Source organism: Brassica oleracea, chromosome C5, assembly GCF_000695525.1.
Source record: "Brassica oleracea var. oleracea cultivar TO1000 chromosome C5, BOL, whole genome shotgun sequence".
NCBI classification, from domain to species: domain Eukaryota; kingdom Viridiplantae; phylum Streptophyta; class Magnoliopsida; order Brassicales; family Brassicaceae; genus Brassica; species Brassica oleracea.
Genome location: NC_027752.1, coordinates 19681659 through 19695373, shown reverse-complemented (window position 1 = coordinate 19695373; position 13715 = coordinate 19681659). Strand labels below are relative to the sequence as shown.

At 34.4% G+C, this 13715-nt stretch overlaps 1 protein-coding gene across 1 annotated transcript; it reads right to left on the bottom strand.

Moving 5' to 3' along the window:
• Positions 1 to 7445: 7445 nt before the first annotated feature.
• On the bottom strand, positions 7446 to 10877 carry LOC106343088 (CBL-interacting serine/threonine-protein kinase 23-like). The gene is made up of 15 exons (XM_013782217.1): positions 10299 to 10877; positions 10159 to 10221; positions 9932 to 10003; positions 9737 to 9844; positions 9557 to 9637; positions 9399 to 9452; positions 9183 to 9308; positions 8975 to 9064; positions 8725 to 8844; positions 8522 to 8647; positions 8310 to 8426; positions 8153 to 8209; positions 7995 to 8069; positions 7816 to 7894; positions 7446 to 7732 (listed from the first exon to the last, which is right to left on the bottom strand). The coding sequence occupies exons 1-15, from the start codon at positions 10503 to 10505 to the stop codon at positions 7701 to 7703; spliced, it is 1407 nt and encodes a 468-aa protein (XP_013637671.1). The 5' UTR covers positions 10506 to 10877; the 3' UTR covers positions 7446 to 7700.
• Between the last annotated feature and the right edge of the window lie 2838 nt (positions 10878 to 13715).

Genomic DNA, 13715 nt, shown 5'->3' with positions numbered 1-13715 from the left:
ACATGTATCAATTCGATGGTTGATTTGAAAGCTTTCAAAACCATATGGAAGATAAAATTCAAAATAATTCAAAAGTGAAAACAGTACTGTTCACTTTTTTCAAGAATGTGTTGGAAAAAATAAGGTTTTTATGTTATAATTTGTTTAATGTCCAATCCGATCAACCCATGATGTATTAATTATAGTTTTGTTCCATTATTTTTAATAAAAATTGATCTGATCCATCGGAAAAAAATTATATAATAACAACAAAAAATATTTTATATATATAAATAAAATGATCACATATATAAAAAAAACTATCGATAATATATATAAAAATAAACTCACAGGTCTTATCCTAGTACAGATTAAGATTGTTCTTGAACATCCACCGTCTTTTATGCCGCTTTGTAATTATTTCATGATTTTATGATTTCTCTTATGGATTTCTCACTATTTTTAATTTTATTGATTATTAATATTGTTGCTTTGGCAGCTCATCAGGTGGTTTTTTAGATCATCAGACATATGGTGATCAGGGTGGAGCTCATAGGAGGTCCAAGGAGACATGCATGTTCCTCTGCGTCGTCCTACAAGAAAATAACTCTGTAATGGAATGCATACAGCTCATGATGGTATTGTGTCATCAGTTAAGTTTGTTTTGATATATATTGGTCTGCTGCAGGTCCCTTACATGCACCATCTCATGATTCTAGATCATCGGATTTTAGAGCTATCAGACTTGAAGTTAGGGGTGTGAGTTTTGGGGGAAAACTTTCTAAAGTGTTTAGAAAGATTCATATGCATTTGGATCTCTCCGATTTCAAAGATGGTTCAACGATATAAAGCTGATGCGCGAGAGTTTGTTATACCCAATCATAGGTCTCTTCTCAGCAGCCAGCACGGATGTAGAAGCTACCAACATGCGAGAATACAACAAGCTGGTGGACATCCAAAAGGTAGTTATCTAACCTATCTTAGCGTATATTACAGGTATGTATGTTCGGCTTTGGAACATTCCTCATCATCTCTTCTTCATACGCCAATAATCTCAACTTAAAGACTATTTTCATTGGATTATGGAAATACACACGATTGTTAAGTAGCAAAAGTATATTAGACATAAATATGTGCAGATTTCATAACAGTGTAGCGTATGTCGGACTCATGGGACTCACCTATCTCAGCGTCATGTTCGTATTTAAATTTGTAATCCAACTGTAAATGGTACATAGATACATCTCTTTCTCCCTCTCTTTGCAAGTTCAGGTTTGAAATTCAGAGTGAGAGAATATATATATATATATAACCCTGCCTAAAGGGGTTAGAGTGAGTGGGAAAGATGTGAAGATGATACTCATGCTCATAACTGCTTACCTCAAAGAGTCTCTGCTTCAACTCAAGGCCATTTCCTCTGGCGATCCATCCACCTCCCTCAAGGTTAGTCTTCTTATGCACATCTCTTTATCTTTCTCGCTTTATTGAGCTTAACAAATAGGAGATTGTGATATCAATGTTCATTCTTGGAAGTGGTGATTTTCGTCTTAGCCAGGTGTGGCTCTTCCCCACTCTCTTGACGTGCAGCATATTAATCTTTGGAATCTTCTAGAAGGGTGAGCTGGCGGAGTGTGGCTGATTATGGGACGACATGGTGAAAGGATATGCAAGCCAAATGGTTGAAAGGCTGACTGATCACGCATAACATTTTGATCGAAGGATTGTTAAAGGAGCCAAGGTTCTTCAAGACATGCTGGAGAATGGCTGTTTCCCTAATAAAATGACGTTTTTTGATAATGTTCAAAGGGTTTCATGACTTAGGGAAAGAAGAGAATAAGATTTAAGTGGTAACAATGGTGTTCTGAAAGGGAAAACGATAAAGAATCTTGGGAAATATTCTTAATGGTGAACTACAAAGAAATTGCAAAGCTATATTACTTTGAAGCATCCTCCAGGTTTCTTTCTTTAAAGTTAAAAACACTATCAAAATTATAAAATTAAATGTGTTTTCTAATTTATGAACATTTTGTTCATTTCAGATTCAGGAGAAATATTACCTCCTTAGTATATCATGTGTAACATAAAAGATTATATATTTCAATATGACAGTAAAAAATTTGATGTCAAGTTGAAGTCTTTATGACAATATTTCAATAATGCAGCAAAAAATTGATTTCAATAATACTGTTCAGTTATGTTCTCTTTTCAACTGAGCTTATAAGTCCAACTACAATCTATCCAGTACAATTAGTTGTTCACGAAAATACTTTCTTCACTACATTTTCCGCCCATTAAGGCCAAACAAACACTAAAACCTATTGTATGCATTTTACAAAGGGCAATTTAAAATTACAACAGAAAAATACAAAAAAAACAGCCAAAATTGTAAGTACAATCAATTTTTTTAAAACCCCATAAAATAAACCCCAACAATATTAACTAATCTGCCTATACAAAAAAATACACAACACCAACCACTGCAAAAAGTAGAACAGTTCATCGCCGCACTCCAATCAATAACCACAGCAAAAAAAAACATCAACAACTACGTCCACGCCCATGCGTTTGTGTGGGGGATCTGCCCCTAGTAAGAAGAAAAGAAGAGTTTGTTTCTTTTAATGATTGTGAAAGTCATGAACATCCTATGTGGTGCATTTGTGTCTACCATCGTCAATGTTCTTATATACAACAAAATGTTCGGAAATTATATTTAAGAACAAATTAATGCGCGAAAACGAGTAGAACCTGGATAAGAAAAAAAAAACAAATGATGTTACTTTTTTTTTTTGATAGTAAATATTGAGTAAGCAACATCTATTTTATTAAAACTAAAAACACACATAAAATCACGAAACTTTTTGCCCAAAAGAAAATCATGAAAATAATTTTATATCGAATATATACAAAACTTTTGTTTTCAATGTCAACAATATCCTTCTTGTTTTTTGTTTGTTTGGTTTTTTTTTTTGGTATAGATCTTGTTGGTTCAATATGGTTGATCTTCAGATTTATATTTATGTGAAAACTAGGGGCATTTCCCCCGCGCAAGCGCGGAGTTGTGGACAGAGTTCTTGTTTCATCTCAATATTTGTTAGGGTTATTGTAGCTGTGGATTTTGCATTTTGGGTTGATAATTGTTTTTCAAGTATTTTATTGTTATATGGTTAGAGTTGTGATGATGAACTGTGTATGTATTGTTCTCCAGTCATGAAAGACTAAACTGTGTTAGTAATGTGATTGATATAGTTCGTGGTGTTGCTTGTTGTGTCACTAAGACTTATTGTTTGTTTGTCTTTTTAATTTGTTAATTGTACTGTTGAGATTACATAAATTATATTAATGTTGTTGAGAGTACTTTTTGTTTCTGGATATTTTTTCTCCAGTTTAGCTGTGTAAGTTGTGTGTATTAAGTAATAATTTTTTTTATTCTTATTATGTTGGTTATATGTTTTTTTTTAATTTTAAACTTGTTGTTTTTACCGGACCTTTAAAACAAATACATGAAGACTTGTAAAAATAGCTATAAAATGAGTGACAATTAGTATTTAGGCTTTAATGAATTTTAAACGAATATATGTATTTCTCATAAGAAGACAATAGCATTGGTCTGTTAACATTGAGTATGTAAGCTATTTTCATAATACAAAAAGAGTGAATAGGTGGAGATGTTGTTGCCGCCTTTGTGTTTGTTGAGATTGTCTCTTGTATCTCATGGTGTGGTTGTGTTTGTTTCTCTTTTATTTGATGGGTAATATGTAAACAAAAATTATTGTTAATTGTATTTATCAGAGTTTATAACTTAGTCTGCTTTTTTGTTTAGGTAATTTCACTGATCTTGGTTGTCTTCTTCGTAAGCATCTGCGAAAGTAAATTTGTAAATTGTTAAATAGTTGGTCATGTAGTTTGTATTTGTTTAGCTGGTTCAATGTATGTGTCGTTGAGTTTTAGTTGAGTTGATTAGTTTGGTATATTTGTTTTGAAGTTTATTTGTAAGATTAGACAAAAAGAGAGGTGATCATTAACGATTCGTCTTTTTTAAGATTCTAGTTTTTGGTGTTTTGATGGTTTGGGTTATTGTGGTTTCTTTTAAGTTGTAAAATAAAGATTTGTGTAAAATTAGATTGATAAGTAATAGAGATAAATAGACGACCACAAATCTTGGGTATGAAATATTTTTGATTATTGATGTTAGCACAATATGGAATTATGTGTTGATTGTTTCTTACGGATCAATGAGGAGACGGATAACGACTCGAGTTGTTTCTTTGGTGAGGTCAAAGCCCTGGACAGAACAGATTTGCCCAACCATATCTGCAAGTTTAAATATCAGTTATGATATCGAAACATAATATAAACTCAGATGCAATATGATAATATACATGGGAGTTCTAGGTTTGTGTTCGCAATCACTTGGAGATTGTCGAACAGTTTAATCTTGACTGGAGATTGATCTCAGGGGCACCTGTGATGATTTCATCAATAATGGTTAGTGAGATGAAACAAATGAGGAATTAATGATCAGTTATCTTGTACATGCTTGAGCACCTAGCAACCTCAAAACGATCAACTTTCACAATGGAACATGCTTTCAAAGATGGCATGTAATGATTAGCACATCCGACGGGAGTAAAACCATGAATCACGAAATCTGCAAATTATATTATTCAACAAAGAATCAGGAAATCAATTAAAACAATTATGTTAAATAAGTGTGATAGATCGAAGATTAACTTACCTTTTCATCAAAGAAGAGAACCGTGATTCCCACAAACTCCTTGTCTTTCTTGAAGTTCAGGGAATCCCAGAAGCGGAGGAAACCAGAGGCTATGCTCTGACTACTATGACCAAGAAGGAGAGACTCGAAGGTTGAGTGACGGACGCCGGGACGCCAGTTTGAGGAACTGGAGAGGCAGAGAGAAACATTTTCTAGAAGATGGTTAAAGTTAAGAGGAATCAATGAGTTTTGTGGAGATGCAGATTGGGTTCATCAAAGATGAGAATCATATATATAGGGTTTACAGAGGGACTACAAATCAGGAACATGTATGATCAAGCTATTTAAGATGGGGACATGAAGAGTTCACCGGTGAAAAAATAGATTACGAACAGACACACGGCGAAACTCTGTAACTCAAACTTGTTTGAGACAATGATGAAAAGAATTCAAACTCATGTTAAACGACAACAGTTTACAATACGGGAAAACTATAATTATTGCAAACTTGAGATTTTTTTATATAATGTGTTGAATCTCATTTAAAAATGAAACCCATAATACACTTGGAGGTCCGACCCTCAGAGGAAGCCGAATAAGCAAGGGCTTCCTACCTTCATAAATATATATTATGTTCGGCCATTAATGTACAAAGTAACATTTAACTTAGTGGTACAAATGTTAGTGTTTATATCTCAATAACCTGGATTCAAACCATGGGTTTGACACTTTTTCACACTTTTAAAAAGTGGAACCCACAAAACGCTGACGTGACGCACTGTGCAATGAGCAACAACTATTATAATATAGATTTTGTTTCCTTGAGACCCGGTGCATGTTTGAATGTTTCTAGGTACGCATGGATACATTAATCGGTATTAAATTAGTCAATAATTTATATATTAGTTTGCATATCTTCACACCGGATAACAGACTTTTTTTCCTTATTCTTCTTCTTACTTTCATGTTTTTATTTCCTAGTTTGCATTGTAGTACTTTCTAATATCGTCCCTTTTGATCTCTGCTTGGTAGGAATGCGATGGTGGTTATGCATTTTGCGTCATTTATTCCTACGGCGAAGGATAACATTTTTGTGGAAGGTATTAATCGGCGTGAGAGTAGTAGTGAGGAGATAATAATATTGAATCGTATGTCACAAGATCGTATTTGATCAATAATAAGGATAGCAAATATTGCGGTGAAGTAAAAACGTTAATATACATTAGACATGGAATGTGCAACAACACTCTTAGTCTCACCTAAAATCATAAGTTATGTGAAAAGTTTGATGTTATATTTCTGTTCAGGTAATTTATATGGTAGTCCGGTAACAGGCGATTTAGGCCCTGACTGGTTCAAACGCTTCGGTTGCGGGTGCAGGAGTTTGCGGAAGCGAATGGTTGCGATTTCAAGCGTTATTAAATGTTTCGTATGACTGGCACAAATGTTTTTGTGATAAAGTGATAAATATAATTTTTGTATTTATTATAATAATATGACAAATTAAACTTTCTACTTTTTTGACTATCATTTTAAATCTTCAACCTGATATTTTATCACAAAAACACTTTTTTGAACGAAAATCACAAAAAACACTCAACCTGGCTTACTTGATCATCAAGTCAAAAAAGTGACTAAAACTGTTCATTTACGGATAAAACCTGATGATGATGATGTGTCAGTTTCTAATAAACACAAAAAAATAAATAAATAAATTATTAAAATAAATAAAATCAGAAAATTAAATAAAAATTAGAAAAATGATTTTTAGACAATTTATAAATATTATTGGTATTTTTAGTTAATTTTTTTTTAAAAAAAAATACAAAGAATTATTTATTTTCTGATTTTATTTCTTTCAATAATTGATTTTTTTATTTTTTTATTTTTTTATTATTTTCTATTTATTAGAAACTAACACATCGTCAGTTTTTATCTGTAAATGAACAATTTCAGTCATTTTTTGTCTTGATAAACAAGTAAGCAAACTGAGTGTTTTGTGATAAAAACAAAGTTGATTTTGGAACAACAAAGTTTTTAGTAACCTAGACATTGACCCAGCAGGGAAATGCTTCAGATAGCGGAAATAGAGTTAATACTATGGGTTGAGGTACAACTGAATATACCTCGGACAACACAACGGGTAGAAGTTAGGAATCTACCATCTATTCCAGGACGATGGTGCTTTACAGATGAATCGTGGAAAGAAAAGGAGCCTTACTGAGGACAAGGTTGTGTAGTACTCTAGAGGGTTTTGATGGATTGATGAGGGAATGAAATGTTAGGGAAACTCTTTCACCTCTTCGTTCGGAGGTGGAAGCACTAATATGGGCAATGGAATGTATGACGAATTTGCGTCAGTTTCAGGTTACGTTCACAACGGATTGTTTTAAGTTGGTAAAGATGGTTTCAGAATGACCAGCGTTTCAGAAGACGTTAGGAATTTGAAGAAAAAAATCACCCATTCAGAGATCATTCATGTATTTCGGACAGAGAATACAAAGACGGACAATCTAGCACGTAGTGTCAGAAGACAACCGTCGTTCACATAGATCTAAAATTACCAGTTAGTTTGATTTACATAATCAGTATGAGTTTGTATACGTTAATGATAAAAAAATGTTGGATAGAAGGTTTAAAGTGATAGTTAAAAAATTAAACGTGACTTTTGAAGGTTTTTATGCAATTTTCCTCAAAAAAAACGATACTTTTGTTTTTAATCAACAAAAAAAAAACGATTCGAATATGTAGATAGAGCTTTTACTTTCAAACAAGGATACCCTTTCGTACACGCATATGCTATTCACAACATTCCATGGAATCAAACAAAGACAAAATTTAATCAAATTCCCCCAATATATAGAGTTTCAAACATCAGATTCGCTCCACCTTTTGACCCTTCCTTTTATATAACTTCAAAACCACTCGCAAACCCCAAGTACAGCAATTTATAACGAACAAAATCTATATCAAAAGCAAACGCAAACTGTTTCACAATTGTCTGGTATCAAGAAGCAGCCACTGCACCATTAGTACCACCTGAAACAAAAACAGGATTTGTGTTGTTGTTTCATCTACTTTCTTGGCTTCTTTAATAGATTATGTCAATGAAGAATGCTTACCTTCGGTTCCTTCCTCTTTCTCTTCGTCGATTGTCTTCCAAACAATGTCCTTAAGACCCATGGTCAGGTTCTTGTAAAACTAAAACAAGAAAAAGAAAAGCAAAAGGCATAAGATTATCAACTTCTTCAGAACCAAACCCACGACATTAAGATGCAACTCAAGCCTTGCATATGCATACCTTGTGGAACTCCAAGGTGTCACCCCCTGATTTTCGCATTTCAACCATATAAAGCGATGGAGCAACTTGAAAAACCTGAATTAGCTTGAGATTAGGGTCCAACACAGAGATACATCATACAAAAGGGTGATCAGTCACTGGTCACTAAGAAAGCTAACCTCAGTTGTGACTGCTAACTGGCCCTTGCGGCCTGACTTTTCTCCAAGAAGCTTCATCTGGATGAGTCAAGAAATGGTATAAGGGTGTAATCACGGGTATCTAACGAATAAATACAATTTTCACAGCATATAGATGAATATGTAACGGGAACCCAACCTTGTAGTTATTTTTCTTGACATCAAAGCCCATAGGTGCAGCTGCTGCCTCAATTTTGGTGACTATGTCATTAGCCGGACATTTGGAAGTAAACTGAGTTTTCCGTTTAACAAGCCCCTGAATCCAAATGATATATGCTTTATCACTAAACTAAGAATGACAACTTCCACAAAAAACAAAGGCTTTACTTATTACTTATTAGAAATCTGTACCGTTTGCTTTTCGAAAAGTGAACCGAGATTGAGACCCTGGGATGTTGAGATGAGCTCAAAAGCATTCATAGTTACTGGTGTTTTAGGTCCTTCTCCTCGCCTCTCCACAACTAGGTTCTTAGACTCCTAATATCCAACAAAAACAACAAGCTAAGCAATCATCCAAAGTTCATAAAAATGTAGTTAACTCAGATAAGCCTTACCCCTAGATGATCAAAAATAGCATCAACATCATCAAGGCTGACGTTTGCGTTTTCAAATTTGGGTGCTTTGTACCCTTTTTTGAACCACTCATTTTCAATGACTTCGGCAAGTGTAATCCTCTGTCCAATATACAGATAAAATCAGTGTAAAAACATCAGATATACTCAAACCAATAGAAGCTTTTGCCTCCTCTGACGGCATAGAACAAATGAAACCTTCTCAACAACAAAAAGAGAGAGAAAAATATACCGTTGCTGGATTGGGATCCAGAATCCTTTTGATTAGCTTCTTAGCACTTGCAGAGAACCAGGGAGGGCAGGTAAATTCGGCTTTGAATATCTGTAATCATAAAGACATAAGACTCTTATAGCTTTACCCTACTTGAAACCTTTTTTTACCATAGCATGCGAAATGAATATGCATCAGAGAAAGAAAAAAGCAAAGCAAAGCATAGCACCTTTTTATATAACGAAGTTAAGTTGGAATCTTCGAAAGGTAAATAGCCAGCCATTAAGACAAAGAGAATCACACCACAAGACCACAAATCAGCCTTTGCTCCATCATAACCTTTGTTGTTGATTACCTAGAGAGACAAAAAAATAGATGGCTAAAGAGACCAGGAAAGAATAAGACGTCAAGATTAAAGACACTTGAAAATGTCAATAGATATTACCTCGGGAGCAACATAATTGGGAGTTCCACATGTTGTATGAAGTAAACCATCCTCCTAAAGAAGAAGGGTCACAAAAATCAGCATTGATGATTATAGAAAACTTTATCCTTAAGAGACTATAGTAGCAGTATCATCAAAACAACATGATAGAAGCTCACCCGGACTTGCTGAGGTAGAGCACTTAATCCAAAATCAGACACTTTGAGAGTACCGTTTGCATCCAAGAGCAAATTCTCTGGCTGCAACCAGAAAAAAAAATGCAACATGGTTTATAAAAAATTGAAAGCATATAACTCTTGATACAAATTCAAGACCAGAAAAGAATAAGATTGGGTAACCTTAAGGTCTCTGTGATAAACTCCTCTGCTATGGCAATAGTCCACAGCATTAATAAGCTGCTGGAAGTACTTCCTGGCCTCATCTTCCTTCAACCTCCCACTGCTTGACTATTACACATGACAAATCAAGTCCACTTGTTAACTCGTGATATCATTTATAAACAAACATGTTCAATGGAAAGAGAGAAAGCTTACAATTTTATCGAAAAGCTCTCCACCAGTAACGAATTCCAAAACAAAGTAGATCTTAGTTTTGCTAGCCATCACCTGCAATAAAATAACACTATTAATTATATATACGAGATAGGCCAGGGAGGGAGCACTTATTATGTTCCCTAACTTCAAACTAAGCTTTTTCGATTCTAAACATGTAAGCAACCGAGTAAAAGGGAAGAAGAGACAAGAGAGTTAGAGAGCAAAACCTCATACATACGGATGACATTCGGATGCTTGATGAGTTTCATTGTCGAAATCTCACGCTTGATCTGAACAGAAACAGACAAAAAACCGCCCAAGTCAAAACATGTTGGGTAAGGAAGAGAGGAGAGGGATTGGTCTAAACCTGAGCGATCATTTTGGTTTTCAAGACTTTCTCTTTATCAATGACTTTAATGGCGACACTCTCTCCGTTCTCAACATTCCTGGCGAACTTGACCTTAGCGAATGTTCCTTCCCCCAGAGTTTTCCCAAGCTCGTACTTACCCACTCGCGTCCCTGAAGACCCAGAAGTCGTTGTTGAACGCCAAGGTGTTGCTCGAGAAGCCATCATCTCTATCTCTTTCTATCTTCTAGATTCGTTCTTCTTCGATGTTTAAAGACCTTTTCAGGATCGCTTCTTCTTGCATGGCTGCCATACCTGAGATTTCGCAACGCTCATCTTTGTCTCCAGAAGAAGAATCCTAAGACTCCGTGAATCCCCCTAAAACGGAAATTCAACTCTCGTGGGGGCGGGCGGAGGAGAGAATATTCAAATCGGACGACGACCCATCAAAGACGACGAAGTTATCGAATTTGAAGTGAATTGAAAAGTTTCGCAAATTCTCGGCAGCGAGACCAAAAAAAATCCGAAGCCGATTTTGATGCGAAAAAGAGCGAGAGAGAGAGAGATAGAGAGAAAGGGGGAAGCTTTCTGATTCGATCGGAGGAGGAAGGGAATTTAAAGTTATATTTATAAGGATTTATATTCTTTTTCATTATTTAACGTAGTAATGTTAATGTCAGAATCAATTGTTTATTTTACTCTACAAAAAAATAATTGTCTATTTAATTCTTGCTGGTCTGCTTAGACCATTTCCAATGTGTATTTTCTGTTTTTTTTCAATAGATTTTTTTTGTTTAATAATATGTTTATAAATGTTATCTTCTTTTAATATAGAAAGGATATTATTTTTTACTTTTTAATATAGAGAAAAATATACCAATATCTATTTAATAAGAAATATAAGTTAATGGGAGGATAATATCTTTTATAATAATACTTGAAGTCAAATATAGATATAAATTGAAAATTCTCCTTTTGCTACATTTGAAATAAATAATATGATCAATATTTTGTTATTAGGTTTAATCACATATTTAAACCTTGATCTTTCGTCATTTATTATTATTTTCGATTATAGTATTTTTTTTATTCTATCCGTTATGAGTATCATAATATGATTAACCCATGAATCCTTAAAGATTAAGATATACTACAGTTTTAAACTCTGAGATTCCAAACATATATATAAAACTTATAAAAAAATTTTAAAAATTATTCTCTATGTTTCATATTAAGTGTCGGGTTCTACCGGTGACCATTCTGAAAACAAGAGAAACGAAAAGGAAATAAATGTAGAAGAATAAAATAGCAGGAATGAAAAGGAATAATTGTTTTTTCTCAATTCTAATAAAAAAATAATTTTATTATTTATTTCTCTACAAAAAAAAAAGAATAAGAAGGAATGAGAAAAAATTATTTCTTGGGAATGATAATTTTTTAAAGAGCGTTGGGGAAATGCATTATTCCTCGTTTTAACTCTTAAATTTTATTTCATTATAAATGTTGTTTTACGTTTCTAATGCACAAATTTAATAAAAAATTTAATTTTTACCCTTATTTTAATTTATTAATAAAACTAAACAAAAATTATATTAAATAAGAATAAAACAGAAAATTTGAAAATTTTCTTAATTCATGTGAAAAAACTTAAACAACATTTTTTATGAAACGCAAGGAAGATATTAAATCTGGAATAACTACTTTGAAAATGTCCACTTGAGCTTTTGATGTTGCGGAAAAGCCGTTAGAAGTATCAAGGAGCCACGAGCCCTAATTCAAGACTATTAATGAATCGCAAAAGGGCAGTATCAGATCAGAAGTTCTTAATTTTTTAACTGGAAAGATATATTTTATCAGATACAAATCATAGGTTGCATGCATCATTTGTACATGTTTAAAGTGCTTTGTCAAGATTTTTATAATTCAATGTGAAATTGTGAGCAGAAAATTCGCAACTAGATGTTGTCCAATTTAGATAGTACGACTGAGTTCATTATGTATACTACTATTATGACAATATAATTTTAATATGAGCTAAATAAAGACTGCAAATTAGAATTTTCAGTCGAAAATGAGTAATAAAGATTACTTTTCATCCACTCTATAAAATATTACTGAGTGTTCTAAAAGAATAGGAAATTCTTCTGTATATTATTAATGAATCATAAGGTTCCTTTATATAGGAATTACAAAATATAAGAAAAAAGAAAGTATCCAAAACCTAATACAACTGGAAATAGGAAAACTATTAAAACAGAGAAAAGGAAAAACTAGTAAGCCTTGGCCGACTAGGAACTTGGCCGCCTCTCATCCATGCGGTTGGGCCTTGGCTCGGCCGATGGGCTTTCTCTTCTGGTCTTGGTTATGGGTCATCTACTTAATGATTTATAACACTCCCCCTTGGATGTCATAACCATATGGGTTTGTAACATGCTTAATGTTGCCTCGTTAAAACTTTTCTAGGAAAACCAAAAACTCAATGTGGAAAAAATGGAAACCATAGATAGGAAAAAGAGTACAACGCATGAAACTCCCCCTGATGAATGCATCACCGAAGACCCTTCAATTGGCGCATTCCTATCTGATATGTAAGCTTCTTGAACGTTGAGGTTGGCAGAGACTTGGTGAAAATATCGGCTGAATTATCACTGGACCGAACTTGAACCACTTGAACTTCTTTGGCCTTCTGTAGATCGTGGGTGAAGAAGAATTTGGGCAAGATATGCTTTGTCCTATCTCCTTTGATGTATCCATCGTTGAGCTGAGCTATGCAAGCTGCATTGTCCTCATAGATGGTTGTTGGCTCTTCCGACGCCGAGCCACCGAGGGAGACGACGATAGCAGAGCCACCGAGACGGTTGCGATTCGCCTTTCGGGAGAGAGGATTCGAGAGAGAATTCGAGAGAGAGAGAGAGAACCAAGTTTGATTTGTTTCACGCGTAACCGAGGCTCCACCCTCCCCTGTCTTGACACGTGCACAGTAAAAACATATCCAGTCTGAGATATAGCATTATGTGGATCAGATAAGTATCCTGCATCAGCATATCCAAACAAAATCTCTCTTGGTCGGTTGGTATAGAACAAACCGAGATCTTTTGTTCCTTGCACGTATTTGAACAGATGTTTTATTCCATTCCAGTGCCTCTGAGTTGGACAAGAGCTAAATCTAGATAATAGATTCACGGCAAAACAAATGTCTGGTCTAGTGTGGCTAGCCAAGTACATTAAAGCTCCAATGGCACTTAAGTAAGGCACTTCCGGTCCGAGCACTTCCTCTTCCGATTTCTTTGGTCCGAACAGATCCTTCTCTAGGTCTAAGGACCTCATGACCATAGGACTCGACAACGGATGAGCCTGATCCATATTAAACTTCTTGAGTATCTTTTCTGTATATGCCAACTGATGCACAAGGATTCCATTGTTTACATACTCAAGTTG

What these genes read in the sequence shown, in the direction of transcription:
- LOC106343088 (XM_013782217.1), bottom strand. Translation starts at nt 10,505, where the DNA reads ATGATGGCTTCTCGAGCAACACCTTGGCGTTCAACAACGACTTCTGGG. An exon ending in GAGAGCTTTTCGATAAAATT is followed by an intron (nt 9,845 to 9,931) that starts GTAAGCTTTCTC and finishes CATGTGTAATAG; the next exon opens with TCAAGCAGTGGGAGGTTGAA. An exon ending in TGGATCCCAATCCAGCAACG is followed by an intron (nt 8,845 to 8,974) that starts GTATATTTTTCT and finishes TATATTGGACAG; the next exon opens with AGGATTACACTTGCCGAAGT.